The 12,918-nt window shown below is 44.6% G+C and overlaps 1 protein-coding gene across 6 annotated transcripts in view; it reads left to right on the top strand.

Annotated features, from left to right (window-relative positions):
* Window positions 1–6,090: 6,090 nt before the first annotated feature.
* Window positions 6,091–12,918, top strand: part of LOC139418020 (gamma-aminobutyric acid receptor subunit alpha-1-like) — a 29,658-nt gene continuing 22,830 nt past the window's right edge. For 2 of the 6 annotated variants that reach the window (XM_071167110.1, XM_071167106.1), the window contains exons 1-2: window positions 6,916–7,035; window positions 9,467–9,566. Coding sequence is in view for 5 of the 6 variants with exons in the window: in XM_071167106.1 (XP_071023207.1) it covers window position 7,035; window positions 9,467–9,566 (101 nt within the window). In the remaining variant the exon portion in view is untranslated. Of the gene's footprint in view, window positions 6,147–6,902; window positions 7,064–7,325; window positions 7,811–9,466; window positions 9,567–12,918 lie in introns of those variants that run through there. The other 4 variants (XM_071167109.1, XM_071167107.1, XM_071167105.1 and 1 more) reach the window with 4 other exon arrangements.

Raw genomic sequence — 12,918 nt, 5'->3', positions numbered from 1 at the left:
TGCTGTCAGTGCTGAAGTCCCAAGTGTTCAGCTCCAACCCTGAGTGAAGGCAGTGTACAATGCACACTAGAGGGCATGTCACTGTGTATGAGGCAGTCAGACTGGACGGGAGAGGGAGACAGGGGTGAGGTAGAGCTGGGGGAAGGAGGGAGAGGGAGACAAGGGTTTCTCTCTCTCTCTCTCTCTCTCCCTCCCTCTCTCTCTCTCTCTCCACCATGTGGGCTCACTGCCATTCATCATTTTAAACAAGCTCTATTGGCTTGTGGTAGGAACCACGTTGCAGGGCCCAGGGTGAGGCAGAGCCTTCACGAAATGCAGAGAAGCCCTGTGGCTCATGTCCAGGTGGTAGAGTCCGCCGGTCACCACAAGGTCAGTAAGGGGATGATGATTGATGCCCACAGAATGTGGACCAGACCAGACACCCACCCAGGTGGGAGTGGTCGGTGATTGTCTGTCTGGATGGTAAGTGATATTTTTGTGCAGTATTTCCTAAATGACCACTCTCCAAACTAACTGATTAGGAGGCCATTTTCTGAGCTGAAATGTCTGAGCTGAATTGTCTGAGCTGAAAGTCTTCCACTCTGGTTCTCTAGTTGTTTTAGATAATTTCTAATAGTATGTTTACTACTCAAATCTATTTGTGCAGAGGAAATAACAGTGTAAAGAATTGATTGTGCTCTCTCATGCTGTTACTGAGAACTTTACATGGGAGTGTACTTTATGAAAACAAAAACAAGTGCTGATAGACACCCTGCTATCATAAACTCCTCTGCAGCCATGGGAGATGGAGAGAGTTACTTTCAAATGCACCAGTTTACTCAAGCAATGGCCCCTTTCACCTGGAGGAGGATGGAGAGGTTGATTAAGGGGTTGTTGGAGAGGAGGATGGAGAGGAGGATGGAGAGGAGAATAGAGAGGTTGATGGAGTGGAGGAGAGGAGCAGCAGTGTGGCGTGGAGTGTTGATAGACTTCAGCACCAAGGACAGCTCTCTCCACACTGGAGGTACGCACTTAAATGCATAAATTAAAATGACTGTGTGTGTGTGTGTGTGTGTGTGTGTGTGTGTGTGTGTGTGTGTGTGTGTGTGTGTGTGTGTGTGTGTGTGTGTGTGTGTGTGTGTGTGTATCATAACCCATAGCAACTACATACGGTAATATATGAGCCACGACACTCTTCATTTTATTACGAAAGCAAAGGCTGAACTTGAGGCACCTGCAGAGAATTCACACACATTATGGTTCATTATTCTGAATGCTAAAGCATGAGATTGGTTTAGAAGCTATAAATGTTCCACTGGGATGCTGGACCATGTTGACTTCAACGCTTTCCACAGTTGTGTAAAATTGGCTGGATGAATGAACAGACATATTTTTCACACGTCTCTGTCTGTGCCTTCATGAAGTAGTCCCTGTGTGGGTGTGTGCCTGGGGACTGATGTAATTTGAGACAGACAGGTATTGATGGCAGATCAGGAGCTCTCTGCTCAAGAGTCATATGATTGGATCTCAGTAGGACTGGGACATGTGACCAGGGGCCTGATAACTGTGTTACACTGTGTTCATCACACGCCTTTCGCGTTGATTACGTCACCTTTTCAGTGTTTCATTACAGTGCTAACAACCAAATATGTGCCTCTCTCTCCTCCTCCTCCTCTTCCTCCTCCTCCTCCTCCTCCTCCTCCCCCTCCTCCTCCTCCTCCTCCTCCTCTTCCTACTCCCCCTTTCCTCTCTATTTTTGGGATTGATTTTATGGTTACTGTTACTCCATAAAGCTTTCATAGTTAATGATGTCGCCCTGACAATTTCTGTATTGCTTCAGCCTGAGGAGGGGAAGTGGATTTTATGTGCTTTTAATGTCAATATTCTAACCTGTAAAGCCTTCTTATTGAATACATTGGAACCTGAGAGCGGGACGAGAGAGAGCGGGAAGAGAGAGAGCGGGGAGAGAGACAGAGCGGGAAGAGAGAGAGAGTGGGAAGAGAGAGAGCGGGAAGAGAGAGAGAGTGGGAAGAGAGAGAGCGGGAAGAGAGAGAGCGGGAAGAGAGAGAGAGGGAAGAGAGAGAGCGGGAAGAGAGAGAGAGCGGGAAGAGAGAGAGCGGGAAGAGAGAGAGCGGGAAGAGAGAGAGCGGGAAGAGAGAGAGAGCGGGAAGAGAGAGCGGGAAGAGAGAGAGCGGGAAGAGAGAGAGTGGGAAGAGAGAGAGCGGGAAGAGAGAGCGAGAAGAGAGAGCGGGAAGAGAGAGAGAGGGAAGAGAGAGAGCGGGAAGAGAGAGAGCGGGAAGAGAGAGAGCGGGAAGAGAGAGAGCGGGAAGAGAGAGAGCGGGAAGAGAGAGAGAGCGGGAAGAGAGAGCGGGAAGAGAGAGAGCGGGAAGAGAGAGAGCGGGAAGAGAGAGAGCGGGGAGAGAGGGAAGAGAGAGAGCGGGAAGAGAGAGAGCGGGAACAGAGAAGCGGGAACAGAGAGAGCGGGAAGAGAGAGAGAGCGGGAAGAGAGAGAGAGCGGGAACAGAGAGAGCGGGAAGAGAGAGAGAGCGGGAAGAGAGAGAGAGCGGGAAGAGAGAGAGCGGGAAGAGAGAGAGCGGGAAGAGAGAGCGGGAAGAGAGAGAGAGGGAAGAGAGAGAGCGGGAACAGAGAGAGCGGGAAGAGAGAGAGCGGGAAGAGAGAGAGCGGGAAGAGAGAGAGCGGGAAGAGAGAGAGAGCGGGAAGAGAGAGCGGGAAGAGAGAGAGCGGGAAGAGAGAGAGAGCGGGAAGAGAGAGAGCGGGAAGAGAGAGAGCGGGAAGAGAGAGAGCGGGGAGAGAGGGAAGAGAGAGAGCGGGAAGAGAGAGAGCGGGAAGAGAGAGAGCGGGAAGAGAGAAGCGGGAACAGAGAGAGCGGGAAGAGAGAGAGAGCGGGAAGAGAGAGAGCGGGAAGAGAGAGAGCGGGAAGAGAGAGAGCGGGAAGAGAGAGAGAGCGGGAAGAGAGAGAGCGGGAAGAGAGAGAGAGGGGGAAGAGAGAGAGAGCGGGCAGAGAGAGAGCGGGGAGAGAGAGAGAGAGAGAGAGAGAGAGAGAGAGAGAGCGAGAGAGAGAGAGAGAGAGAGAGAGAGAGAGAGAGAGAGAGAGAGAGAGAGAGAGAGAGAGAGAGAGAGAGAGAGAGAGGATATGGAGGATAGAGAGAGGGGCTAATCCTTAAAAGCATAGTGTCTTTGAAGGTAGAGTTTTATTGGACTCATGGGATGTCTAAGTAACTGAAATATCTATCTATGACAGTAAATGATTGGCCTTCATCACAGAGAGAAAGGTCAAAAACTATGCTGTAAATATTTATCGTAACATCAAATTGACCATATGTAGAATGCAAAGCACATACACAATTAATTACACCAGGTACACAACAGACAAAGTAAGTGTCATGACTCTTAAATCATTGGATTCAATCTCCCTGTGTTTTCATTTGTTTTCATAGTATATTTTACAAAAACAGCATCTAACTGATACTTTTCCTTGAGTTCTGAACTGGTGCACATTGTTGTTCCAATAAAAGTTGTTATGGAAGGAAAGTATTTGAAAGAAAGCAAACAAGAGGAGGAACAGATGGCCAGTGGAGGTTTAAATGCCGGAGCCAAACTGTTGCACTTTGGTAAATCTATGCATTATAATCAGTGTTATGTAAACTGCGGACTGGATACACTGCGCTGTCTGCCTGCACTCCCTACGCACACAACATAAAATCCACCATACACTATTATTCAGTACAAGCAGCCCTCTTCCTGAATCACCCACTCCAAAAAGACTGCTGGCAGGAGACATTATCCATCAATGATGCATTATATATGCATTCATATGTTTTGCTAAACTGATTTATTTCTGTCTTGCGCCGTGAAGATGTTTTATTTTCCCTCAGCGGAATACACCGATATCAAGATGCTACATTAGAACTTGTATATTTGTAACTGTGAGTAATATGTTCAACAACGTAAGTTGTGAAGGCATGGGAATGACACGGAATGTTCAGGTAAACTCACTCGAGAACGGACCCACAGACAATCCTCCTGAGGCAGGTGAGGGCAAGCGGACGCTGTTGTTTACCAAGGTGGATGGTTGAGTAACTATCGGTGAATGACCCCTTGCCTACCTTGCACGTGTTTCATAGCTTTGCAGTCGAATGTGTCCACAGTTTGTTGATCATACATTTAGTGCATGAGTCACCAAGATGGAACGTTATACACCTAAAGACTTAATTAATAAAGAAAATACCCCCACTGAAACTTCATTGCGCCTCACTGTGGATCTGTGGATGAGTCACAGACAGTGTCAGCTTGTGGCTGATTGCTGAGAACCCCCTTCCTTCACCACCAGTGGGAATCTGGTTGCTTCCTAAAACTGAGTGATTGAGTCCAGACTCAGTTAAGGCTCCCAAGTAGCGCAGCGGTCTCTGTGCTAGAGGCGTCACTACAGACCTTGGTTCGATCCCTGGTTGTATCACAGCCGGCCATGATCGGGAGTCTCATAGGGCAGTGCACAATTGCCCTAGCGTTGTCCAGGTTAGGGGAGGGTTTGGCCAGGGTAGGCCGTCATTGTAAAATAAGAATTTGTTCTTAACTGACTTGCCCAGTTAAATAAAGGGTTTTTAAAAAATGGTGCTGCAGACAGTGCACGTTTCATCATGGTTGGTACTGGCAGGTAGCTTCATAGAGAAATAGTATGTCCTAAGTGATTCCCTATGCAGTGCAGTACTTTTAAGCAGGGCCCATAGAGAATAGTGTGCCATTTTGGACAGTCCCAAAATTTTCCAGTGTGTAAGCTTCATAGCAATATAGTCTTCCAGCGTGACAGCTATGTAGGTTTTCCTCAACATCCTTTAATACAGAAGACATACGCATGTCTTTGTGCTTTTCAACGATACAATGGTGACCACTTTAGAGGAACAATGTGAGCAGGCGGTTAATATGAATATACACACTCACACACATAGATACAGACACACACGATACAGACAGACACACACACACACAGGGAAACACACGCAGATACATACAGTGTACATACAAACACACACACAAGATATATGGATAGTGAATGATAGTGAAAATGCTGTTAGGTGGCCTATATTGTACAAAAGACTTGTGGGGAATGTAGATGATGGAATATAAACAGCAAGGAAAGATGATATAATTCACTGGGCAACTGGCTAGGGCTATTGGGTAGTAGATTATTATACTCATGTACTTTCCATTCAAAACCTTACTTTAGAAGCAGTGATTACAGCTCTGTAACACGCACATCAAACAAGGCACTTACATAAATGCTAGTCATCCATCACATTGATGTTTAGTCCTACTTTATCCCCACACTACACCACTGCTCCTCCTTTATTGAAGGTAACAACATGCAACTCTCAGAGATTGGGGTTTCTCGTTTGGGCGAAAGTCTGTCCTCTCCTCCATGGGCCGAAACCCCATAAGTGGTCGAGTGGTGCAGGATTGTGTCAATTCCTTAGTATGCAAACGAAAAAGGTGTGTCTCTTCCTCTATAGCCTCCTTTTGGCGAGGAAGCGCAAATGTATTATAACCATAGAGAATGATAGAGGCCTCTAGTGGCCAAAAGGCTGGTCAGCGCCATTGAGGGCTTTTACCATTTTAATGTAGTGACCTGTTGGAGTCATGTTCAACCGGACATCAGGAGGGATCAGCCAATACTGAAGAAGAAAATGTACTACTTCAAAATGCAGATTGTGTCAGTGGCACTGCCCATGCTGTCACAGACGCTATAATGGCACAGATAAAAATATGAGTAATCTATCTATCTTTATGATCCTACCTGAGTCCTTCACTAAAAAGTTTTGAAATCTGCCGCACCCCCTTTGAATCAGCTATTGTTTTCTCGAATGAGAAAAGCATGCAAACATTTAAACGATTTAAACGATATGCTATTTATCCTTTTATCTATAAAATGTATTGCACATCTAGCTACATTTGTTTTTATCACTTTATACATACATTTTTGCATTCCACCCTGTAAACGTCATTTGCCCGATGACGCGCGATTGGAGAAGAAGTGTCATTTCATGCAAGCACATTTTCGTCCACTTTCCCTGTCCTCGCCGCCTCTCCTCGATTACCCTTGAACTTTTCAAAAGCAGGCCAGAGAAGACAGAGGAGAGAGGATGCAGGAGGTGAGCAAATCTAAATGATGAAAGGCCATTGTCGTTTTGTTCGAACTCTGTGAAGAGTGTGATTTTCATTGGAAATAGACTTGATTGGCCACAAGCGGTCTGGTTTTGAACTGCCCATGGTGCTGAAATGACAGTTCGCCATACACTGCACTGTAGTCTCTCTCGCCCTCTCTCGCCCTCTCTCTCTCTCTCTCTCTATATATATATATATATATATATATATATATATATATTCGCTGAATTCTGACCAGACTTAATGTTATTGTAACGTAATGAACTTGTAATGTTCATTGGACAGTGAAGAAGCATGTCTGCGAAGACATTACGTTATAATAACAGAGACAGAGAGCGAGAGCGACAGAAACCTTACTAAATACCCATAACTCATACATGCACTATATTAACCACATATAAAGCAACACATAAATTCGGTTCCATTTCAGACGAGAGGAATCACAGTCTCAATAGTCTGGTAAATTAAACCCAATGCCAATATTGCATTGGCGAGTTATGATTTGTACATGAAGGACGAGTAGTCTAGATGTCATCATAGCGTGTTGTAAACGTATTCAAACAAACCAATAAGATCAGTGTGTATTTTGCTTTGAGGTCAATAAACCGGCTACATAAATGTTCCGTTATTACATATCTCATCATGATTAAAATGTCTTCTGGTTTGTAGTTTAACTTGAAATACGCAGATGACTACAAAAATATAAGCTTGGTATCATCAGGCGGTTTTTGCAGAAGCACAGCACAGCTCTGTCTGTGCTCAGTCGTGGAGTGCAGGCGATAGCGGCATAATATTTGACAGTAAACAGGCGGTCTTGTCATCTCGATGCGAATCCTGGGCTTTTGGGGTACAGTGAGTGACTAAAGTTAATTTTCAGTGAGTCTTGTCTCATCAAATATATCGGGTGAGGGAATATGCATTTCTTAACATTGGGAAGAATGTCTTCGTGTGTATGAATGTGTTATTTTTATTTGCATTGTGTGTTCATTGATATGAGATAATAATTTTATAATTGTTTGGGAGTCTTCGTTTTGGTCAGAGCGAAATCTCGTGCTAGTTGATATAATCAATTCTATAAATGTAAAACGCCGCTTTTATCGGAGAACATGAAACATCATTCAGGAAGAAAAGGGGAGCGGGGGACAAGGGAGCTGGTTGAAAATGGAAGAGGATTTGATTTTGCAGCCACTGAAATAGAGATGAAGTCTACAGCAGTGGAAGTTACAATGTGCTGAATATAAACAATGGGCGGATTGGTCTTTAGATGAGACGTTGGTACCACCTTCCATTCTAAAATAAAATCGCCCTGGCTTGAAGTCACAGCCTATTTCATATCCGGTTTACCCAGTGATATGTTACCATTGTCCTGGTAAAGTAAAGCTTTATTTGGCTGCAGTCTCGGTATTTGGAGTAGATTTTGTAGTTAGATTGCCAATTTGTTGGGGACTGAGAAGAGTTTCACTCAACCACACCATTGAACAGTGCGCGAAACCTGCGCACACTCAGCATCGTCAGCTGCCGCTTCTCGAGACTCAAGCTAAATTTGGTCAGATCTGAGATCTTGGAGGATTGTTCTCATCGAATCCGTGTAGAAAATATATCCATAAAAGTTTGAAAATACGACAGCCTCGAACATCTCTGGCATATCGCTGTAAGTGAATTTTCCATTTTACTTGTCTTTTTCGGTGCAGAAGGGAGTCGGGGAATTTGACTCGCAGTTCGAACGGCAGTGAGTTGTTTTCAGCCTAACAGAGGCAGATTCCAGTTCAAATGGTATATGAGTTGCAACTGTCGGGGAGTGGATGATGTGGAGTTAGCTATTGAAAATGAAGACGATTTACTGGCATCTGCTGTGGTATGACATGGTTTTCTCCAAGTTGTTTCATCCCTGGACAGCGCTCCGAATGTAGCATTATTCAGTTGCTTAATTACTCGCCACACACGAATGTTTAAGGTGAGCATAGAGAAATGCCAATATCTCCCTGAACTCAAGATGTTTATACTGGGGACACATTTCACGGAATAATATAGAAAGTGTGGTGTGTATGATTTATTTTTCCCATTAAGCTGCATTATCCCTGGTTTATCAAATCCTTGTCAACTAACGACATTTTAACAGAATATTGCACATCGTTTAATACGCTTCGTTTGCGGTATATTCCAGTGCAGTTTGGAGAAATTAGGCGCCGTGTCTTCTACAGTATGTATCTTTAATTTACAGGTTATTGTAGTCGTTTGTTTGATAATGGTGTAGCTATTGATTACAATACATTTGCGTGGGTAATTAATTGCTGCTGCCGTGGGAAACATCGTTTTATGTATATATATATATATATATATATATATATATATATATATATATATATATATATATATATATTTTTTTTTTATGGTTCAGTTAAACGGGCATCTGGCCAACAATTGTATTTTCATAACGCAATAACATTATCCTACCACTTACATCCTCTGAAACTGGGTTGACATTATGATTTCGGACGAAGGTGAAAATGTGTGAATCTAAGAGGATTTGGTTTAATATGCGGTTTCAGCCGCATTTTAATAGCAGGCTATGAATAAACTAAGTAGGCTATACAAGTGCTATGAAAACAAATGACATACAAGACTATGTAACCGGTAACGTGTTTGATTCTTTATGCAATATGCATGCGTAATGTAATGTATGTCGACGGATCATCCGAAATCGATTCTTCATGGAATGTAGCTCTTTTTTAAAGAAACCAATACATCGCCGCCAGTGTATCACATTCATTCAGACGCGCTCTCGCTATCTTTCTTTTCAGGTAATTATATTAAGTTTAATATATAATCAACTGAAAACACTAAATTATATCTGATGGCTTTAACGGCTGTGTGTTTATGTGTCAACTGACATCTGACTTGTGACGAGAACGCTTGGTTTGATTTGTGACATATGAGCTTACGGATGCAGTTCCGTTAAAGTACGGTTCAAGATAGCCCATATAGGCTGTTTTTGTGAAATATTTAGTGTTTTGAGGTTCGACCCATCACCACATCTTAATGTAAGTCGTTTTTTTGTGTGTACAAAAGCTGGATACTAATATGAACTGAAAGATACAACATAGTTCTTGGGAAAGGCTGGTCTTAGAACGGTGCCAGCCTCTCATGTTCCTTGATCTTCTTGGTTTCAGAATCACTCACCTCTTGATTTGTGTCTTGTTTGATTCTCTTTTGAGCCAGTCTTGTCAATGGTACTGCTTATTTTCTGATGTGGTATTTTATTTTTTGTTTTATTTTCTGATGTGTAGTTGTTGTCTTCCTTCTTCAGTGACAAACCACTCTCCAACCATGGGTGGACGGACAGGAACGGCCATACTGCTATGTGTGTGGGCCTGTTTGCTGGTGGCCAAAGTGCTTTGTGGGAAAAGGTAAGGTGGGCTTCGACCACACAAACAAAATGTTCACTGTCAAGCTAGATTTGGCCCAGAAAAGAGAATCATTGTGTTCTGTTCTAGGGTCTAGTTACGGAGACAATATGCTAGTCTCTTAAGTCCCCAACAGTGTGGAATTAGAATATATTTTGTGATCTGCAATCATGTCATGTTGGAATCCATCCCTCACTGGCAGTCTGAGAGCAAACACCTGATTATCCTGGAGAAGAAGGTATGATTCTAATGATCATGTTTTGCCAACTGATCATATTTTATGTTGTGCATGACTCTGTGATGGCAGTAATTAGGGCATCACTTCAAGACTCCACACTGTAATTGCGATAATAAGAGGAGCTGGGGCGGATTTGCCCAAAATAGCAAATACTGTGTTACAGTTTCCATATGCTAAGCAACCACATAGGATAAAACTAAATGTTCAACCAGAGTAGAGAAGTGCATGTCTCAGACATTCGGTCGTTTATTCAAAGGATGTATGTGTTTCAAGTGACATAGTTGAAGTAGAGGTTAGTCCAACATAAAAAGTCAGACTTGGGAATACAGATGGTGTCTGTGCTCAGACCACCCACTCAGTACCACAGTGAGATGGGTTGAGAGATGCTAGGTTTTGACATGTGATTACCACACTACTAATCCCACCATTGAAATGACAGACATTTGCATTTACACCTCAATGCTAATCCAGTCTTTAGGATTAACATTGAGAAGTTTGACATTGAACTAAAAATATGCAAATATCAAGGATTCACTATTTGCAAATGAAGCCGCATATACCTAGATAACTTTGTGTGCATATGATCATGTGGAATCACAGGAAGATGCTTGACTATTAAATGAATTACATTTTTTCTCTTTCTATTCTGCTAGCCTAAATAATTCAGTAGAACTGTCTGAGCTGCATCCACATCTAATCAGTCTAATGAAATTGCCATTTAAGGATTTATTTTCTGTGAGCTGTGACATTTTCCCTATTAATCAACAGACAGTTTAATGTATCTTAACCGCACTGCTTCAAGGATGGCCCATTTAACCAATAAACACCTTCCCTGATTACTCCACCTTACAACTGTCACCATAAACTGCAATGTAATTACTGCGTTGTGATTGACTGTATTGACCTCTAGAACTCAAAAACAAACCATGGAGGGTTTTTGAACAAACGCAATAATCATTAGCACATGTTGATATTGGTGTTGTGATATTTTAACAGAATAGGCAGGGAGGCAGGTAGGGAGAGAGGCAGAGAGGTAGGGAGGGAGGCGAGGGAGATAGGTAGGCAGGGGAGGGAGGGAGGCAGAGAGGTAGGGTGGGAGGGAGGGAGGTAGGCAGGGGAGGCAGGGAGGGAGGCAGAGAGGTAGGGAGGGGGCCATGGAGGTAGGCAGGGAGGCGAGGGAGGTAGGCAGGGAAGGAGGGAGGGAGGGAGGCAGAGGGGTAGGGAGGGAGGGAGGGGGGCAGGGAGGTAGGCAGGGAGGCGAGGGAGGTAGGCAGGGAAGGAGGGAGGGAGGGAGGGAGAGAGGCAGGCAGGGAGGGAGGGAGGGAGGGAGGCAGGCAGGGAGGGAGGGGGGAGGCAGGCAGGCAGGGAGGGAGAGAGGCAGGCAGGGAGCGAGCGAGGCAGGGAGCGAGGCAGGGAGGCGAGGGAGGTAGGCAGGGAAGGAGGGAGGGAGGGAGAGAGGCAGGCAGGGAGGGAGGCAGGCAGGGAGGGGGGAGGCAGGCAGGGAGGGGGGGGGGGGAAGCAGGCAGGGAGGGAGGGAGCGAGGCAGGGAGGGAGGGAGGGAGGGAGGGGGGTAAGCAGGCAGGCAGGGAGGGAGAGAGGCAGGCAGGGAGCGAGCGAGGCAGGGAGCGAGGCAGGGAGCGAGGCAGGGAGCGAGGCAGGGAGCGAGGCAGGGAGCGAGGCAGGGAGCGAGGCAGGGAGCGAGGCAGGGAGGCAGGCAGGGAGGCAGGCTGGAGGCAGCAGCATTTATTTAACTTTCCTACTTAAATAAAGGTTCAATAAAAGCAAAGGCATGCAGCAGTCGGCAGTATTGTTGCTGTTCAGACGACCTGTAGATGGGGGAGGGGTGTATGATGTTTTATGAGGAAGTGACCCCAGCTCCCAAACATCCAGTCCATTGCTCTCTGCTTATCTGTACCCCCCGTTCTCTATCTCCTTCTGCCTCTCCCATCCTCTGTCCCCACCTCCCATTCCCAAATATATTCTATGTCAAGCGCATTTGAATTATTCCTCACTTGAAAGAACTCCAAGGCGTTTATGTAAGTGTAAGTCTGTGTTAGTGTGACGGAGTGAGCATAGCATGATGTACTGCGTGTGCTCTGTTTGTTCGTTTACCTCTCGGCTTCGCTTACTGTTTTTATTAAATGTTATGTCGTTGCCATGTGTTTCTGTTCTGCTGTGTTGTGATATCAGCTCTCCTGCTGCTGTAAGTGTTCTGTATTGATGTGTGTGTTTGTCATAATGTCCCTGTCCTTCTGCGTTATGATGTCTGTACTGTCCTGTTGTTTCAATGTTTTAAAATAATAATAATAATAATTGCACCGCACTTCCCAGTCGTCACTGGCCAAGCCGTCATTGTAAAAAATAATTTGTTTTTAATTGATAAATAAAGGTGAAATTTAAAAAAGAGGCATCCTTGCACGTTTCCTGTTGTGTTTTTTGTGAGGAGGATATAATGAACTAATCTACTGTATCTGGGGAAAATCGAAAACCTTCGGCATGTTGTTTTCACTCATTGTATCAGCAAGCCAAGCAAGCAGAAAATACATGTGTGTGTATGTGTGTGTGTTATTCAGATGAGAGTTTTTCAACCTCACATGACCCTGCAGGCAGTTCATTAGTTATTTGTTTTGGTGGCCTAGGCTCTTGAGCTATGGCATGGAAGATTTGACCATTTCTTAAAGTTTCACACAAAATAGAGATTCATAACTGAGGAATTGTTTGATATCAGACGCTTGTTCCAATTGCTTGTCTCATTATTTGTCTTATTTATATTTCCAAATAGTATTTTTGTCAGGAAGCTGCATTTTTAACAAATAGCCTATGTGGGAATGAAAGGTGTGTTTGATGGCATATTAACTATGTAATTCCTGCAGTGATGTGAGTAGCATGTCCTTATTTAGAAGATCCATTTACCTGCTCACATTTAAAGCTGTGTGACCTGACCCCCCGCCCCCACCTTCTCTCTCACTCTCTCTCTCTCTCTCTCTCTCTCTCATTTGCAGCCGCCTGCATGCATGTCCTCTCAGCTGTTTTGTTCTCTCCTCCTGCTACTTGCCATTTCAGATTCCCTATTCCCTATTCCCTATTCCCTATTCCCTTCCCTTCCCTTCCCTTCCC

The sequence above is a fragment of the Oncorhynchus clarkii genome, chromosome 10, assembly GCF_045791955.1.
Source record: "Oncorhynchus clarkii lewisi isolate Uvic-CL-2024 chromosome 10, UVic_Ocla_1.0, whole genome shotgun sequence".
Lineage (NCBI taxonomy): Eukaryota > Metazoa > Chordata > Actinopteri > Salmoniformes > Salmonidae > Oncorhynchus > Oncorhynchus clarkii.
Note: the sequence above shows the minus strand (reverse complement) of the source record. Positions and strands in the feature narration are given on the sequence as shown.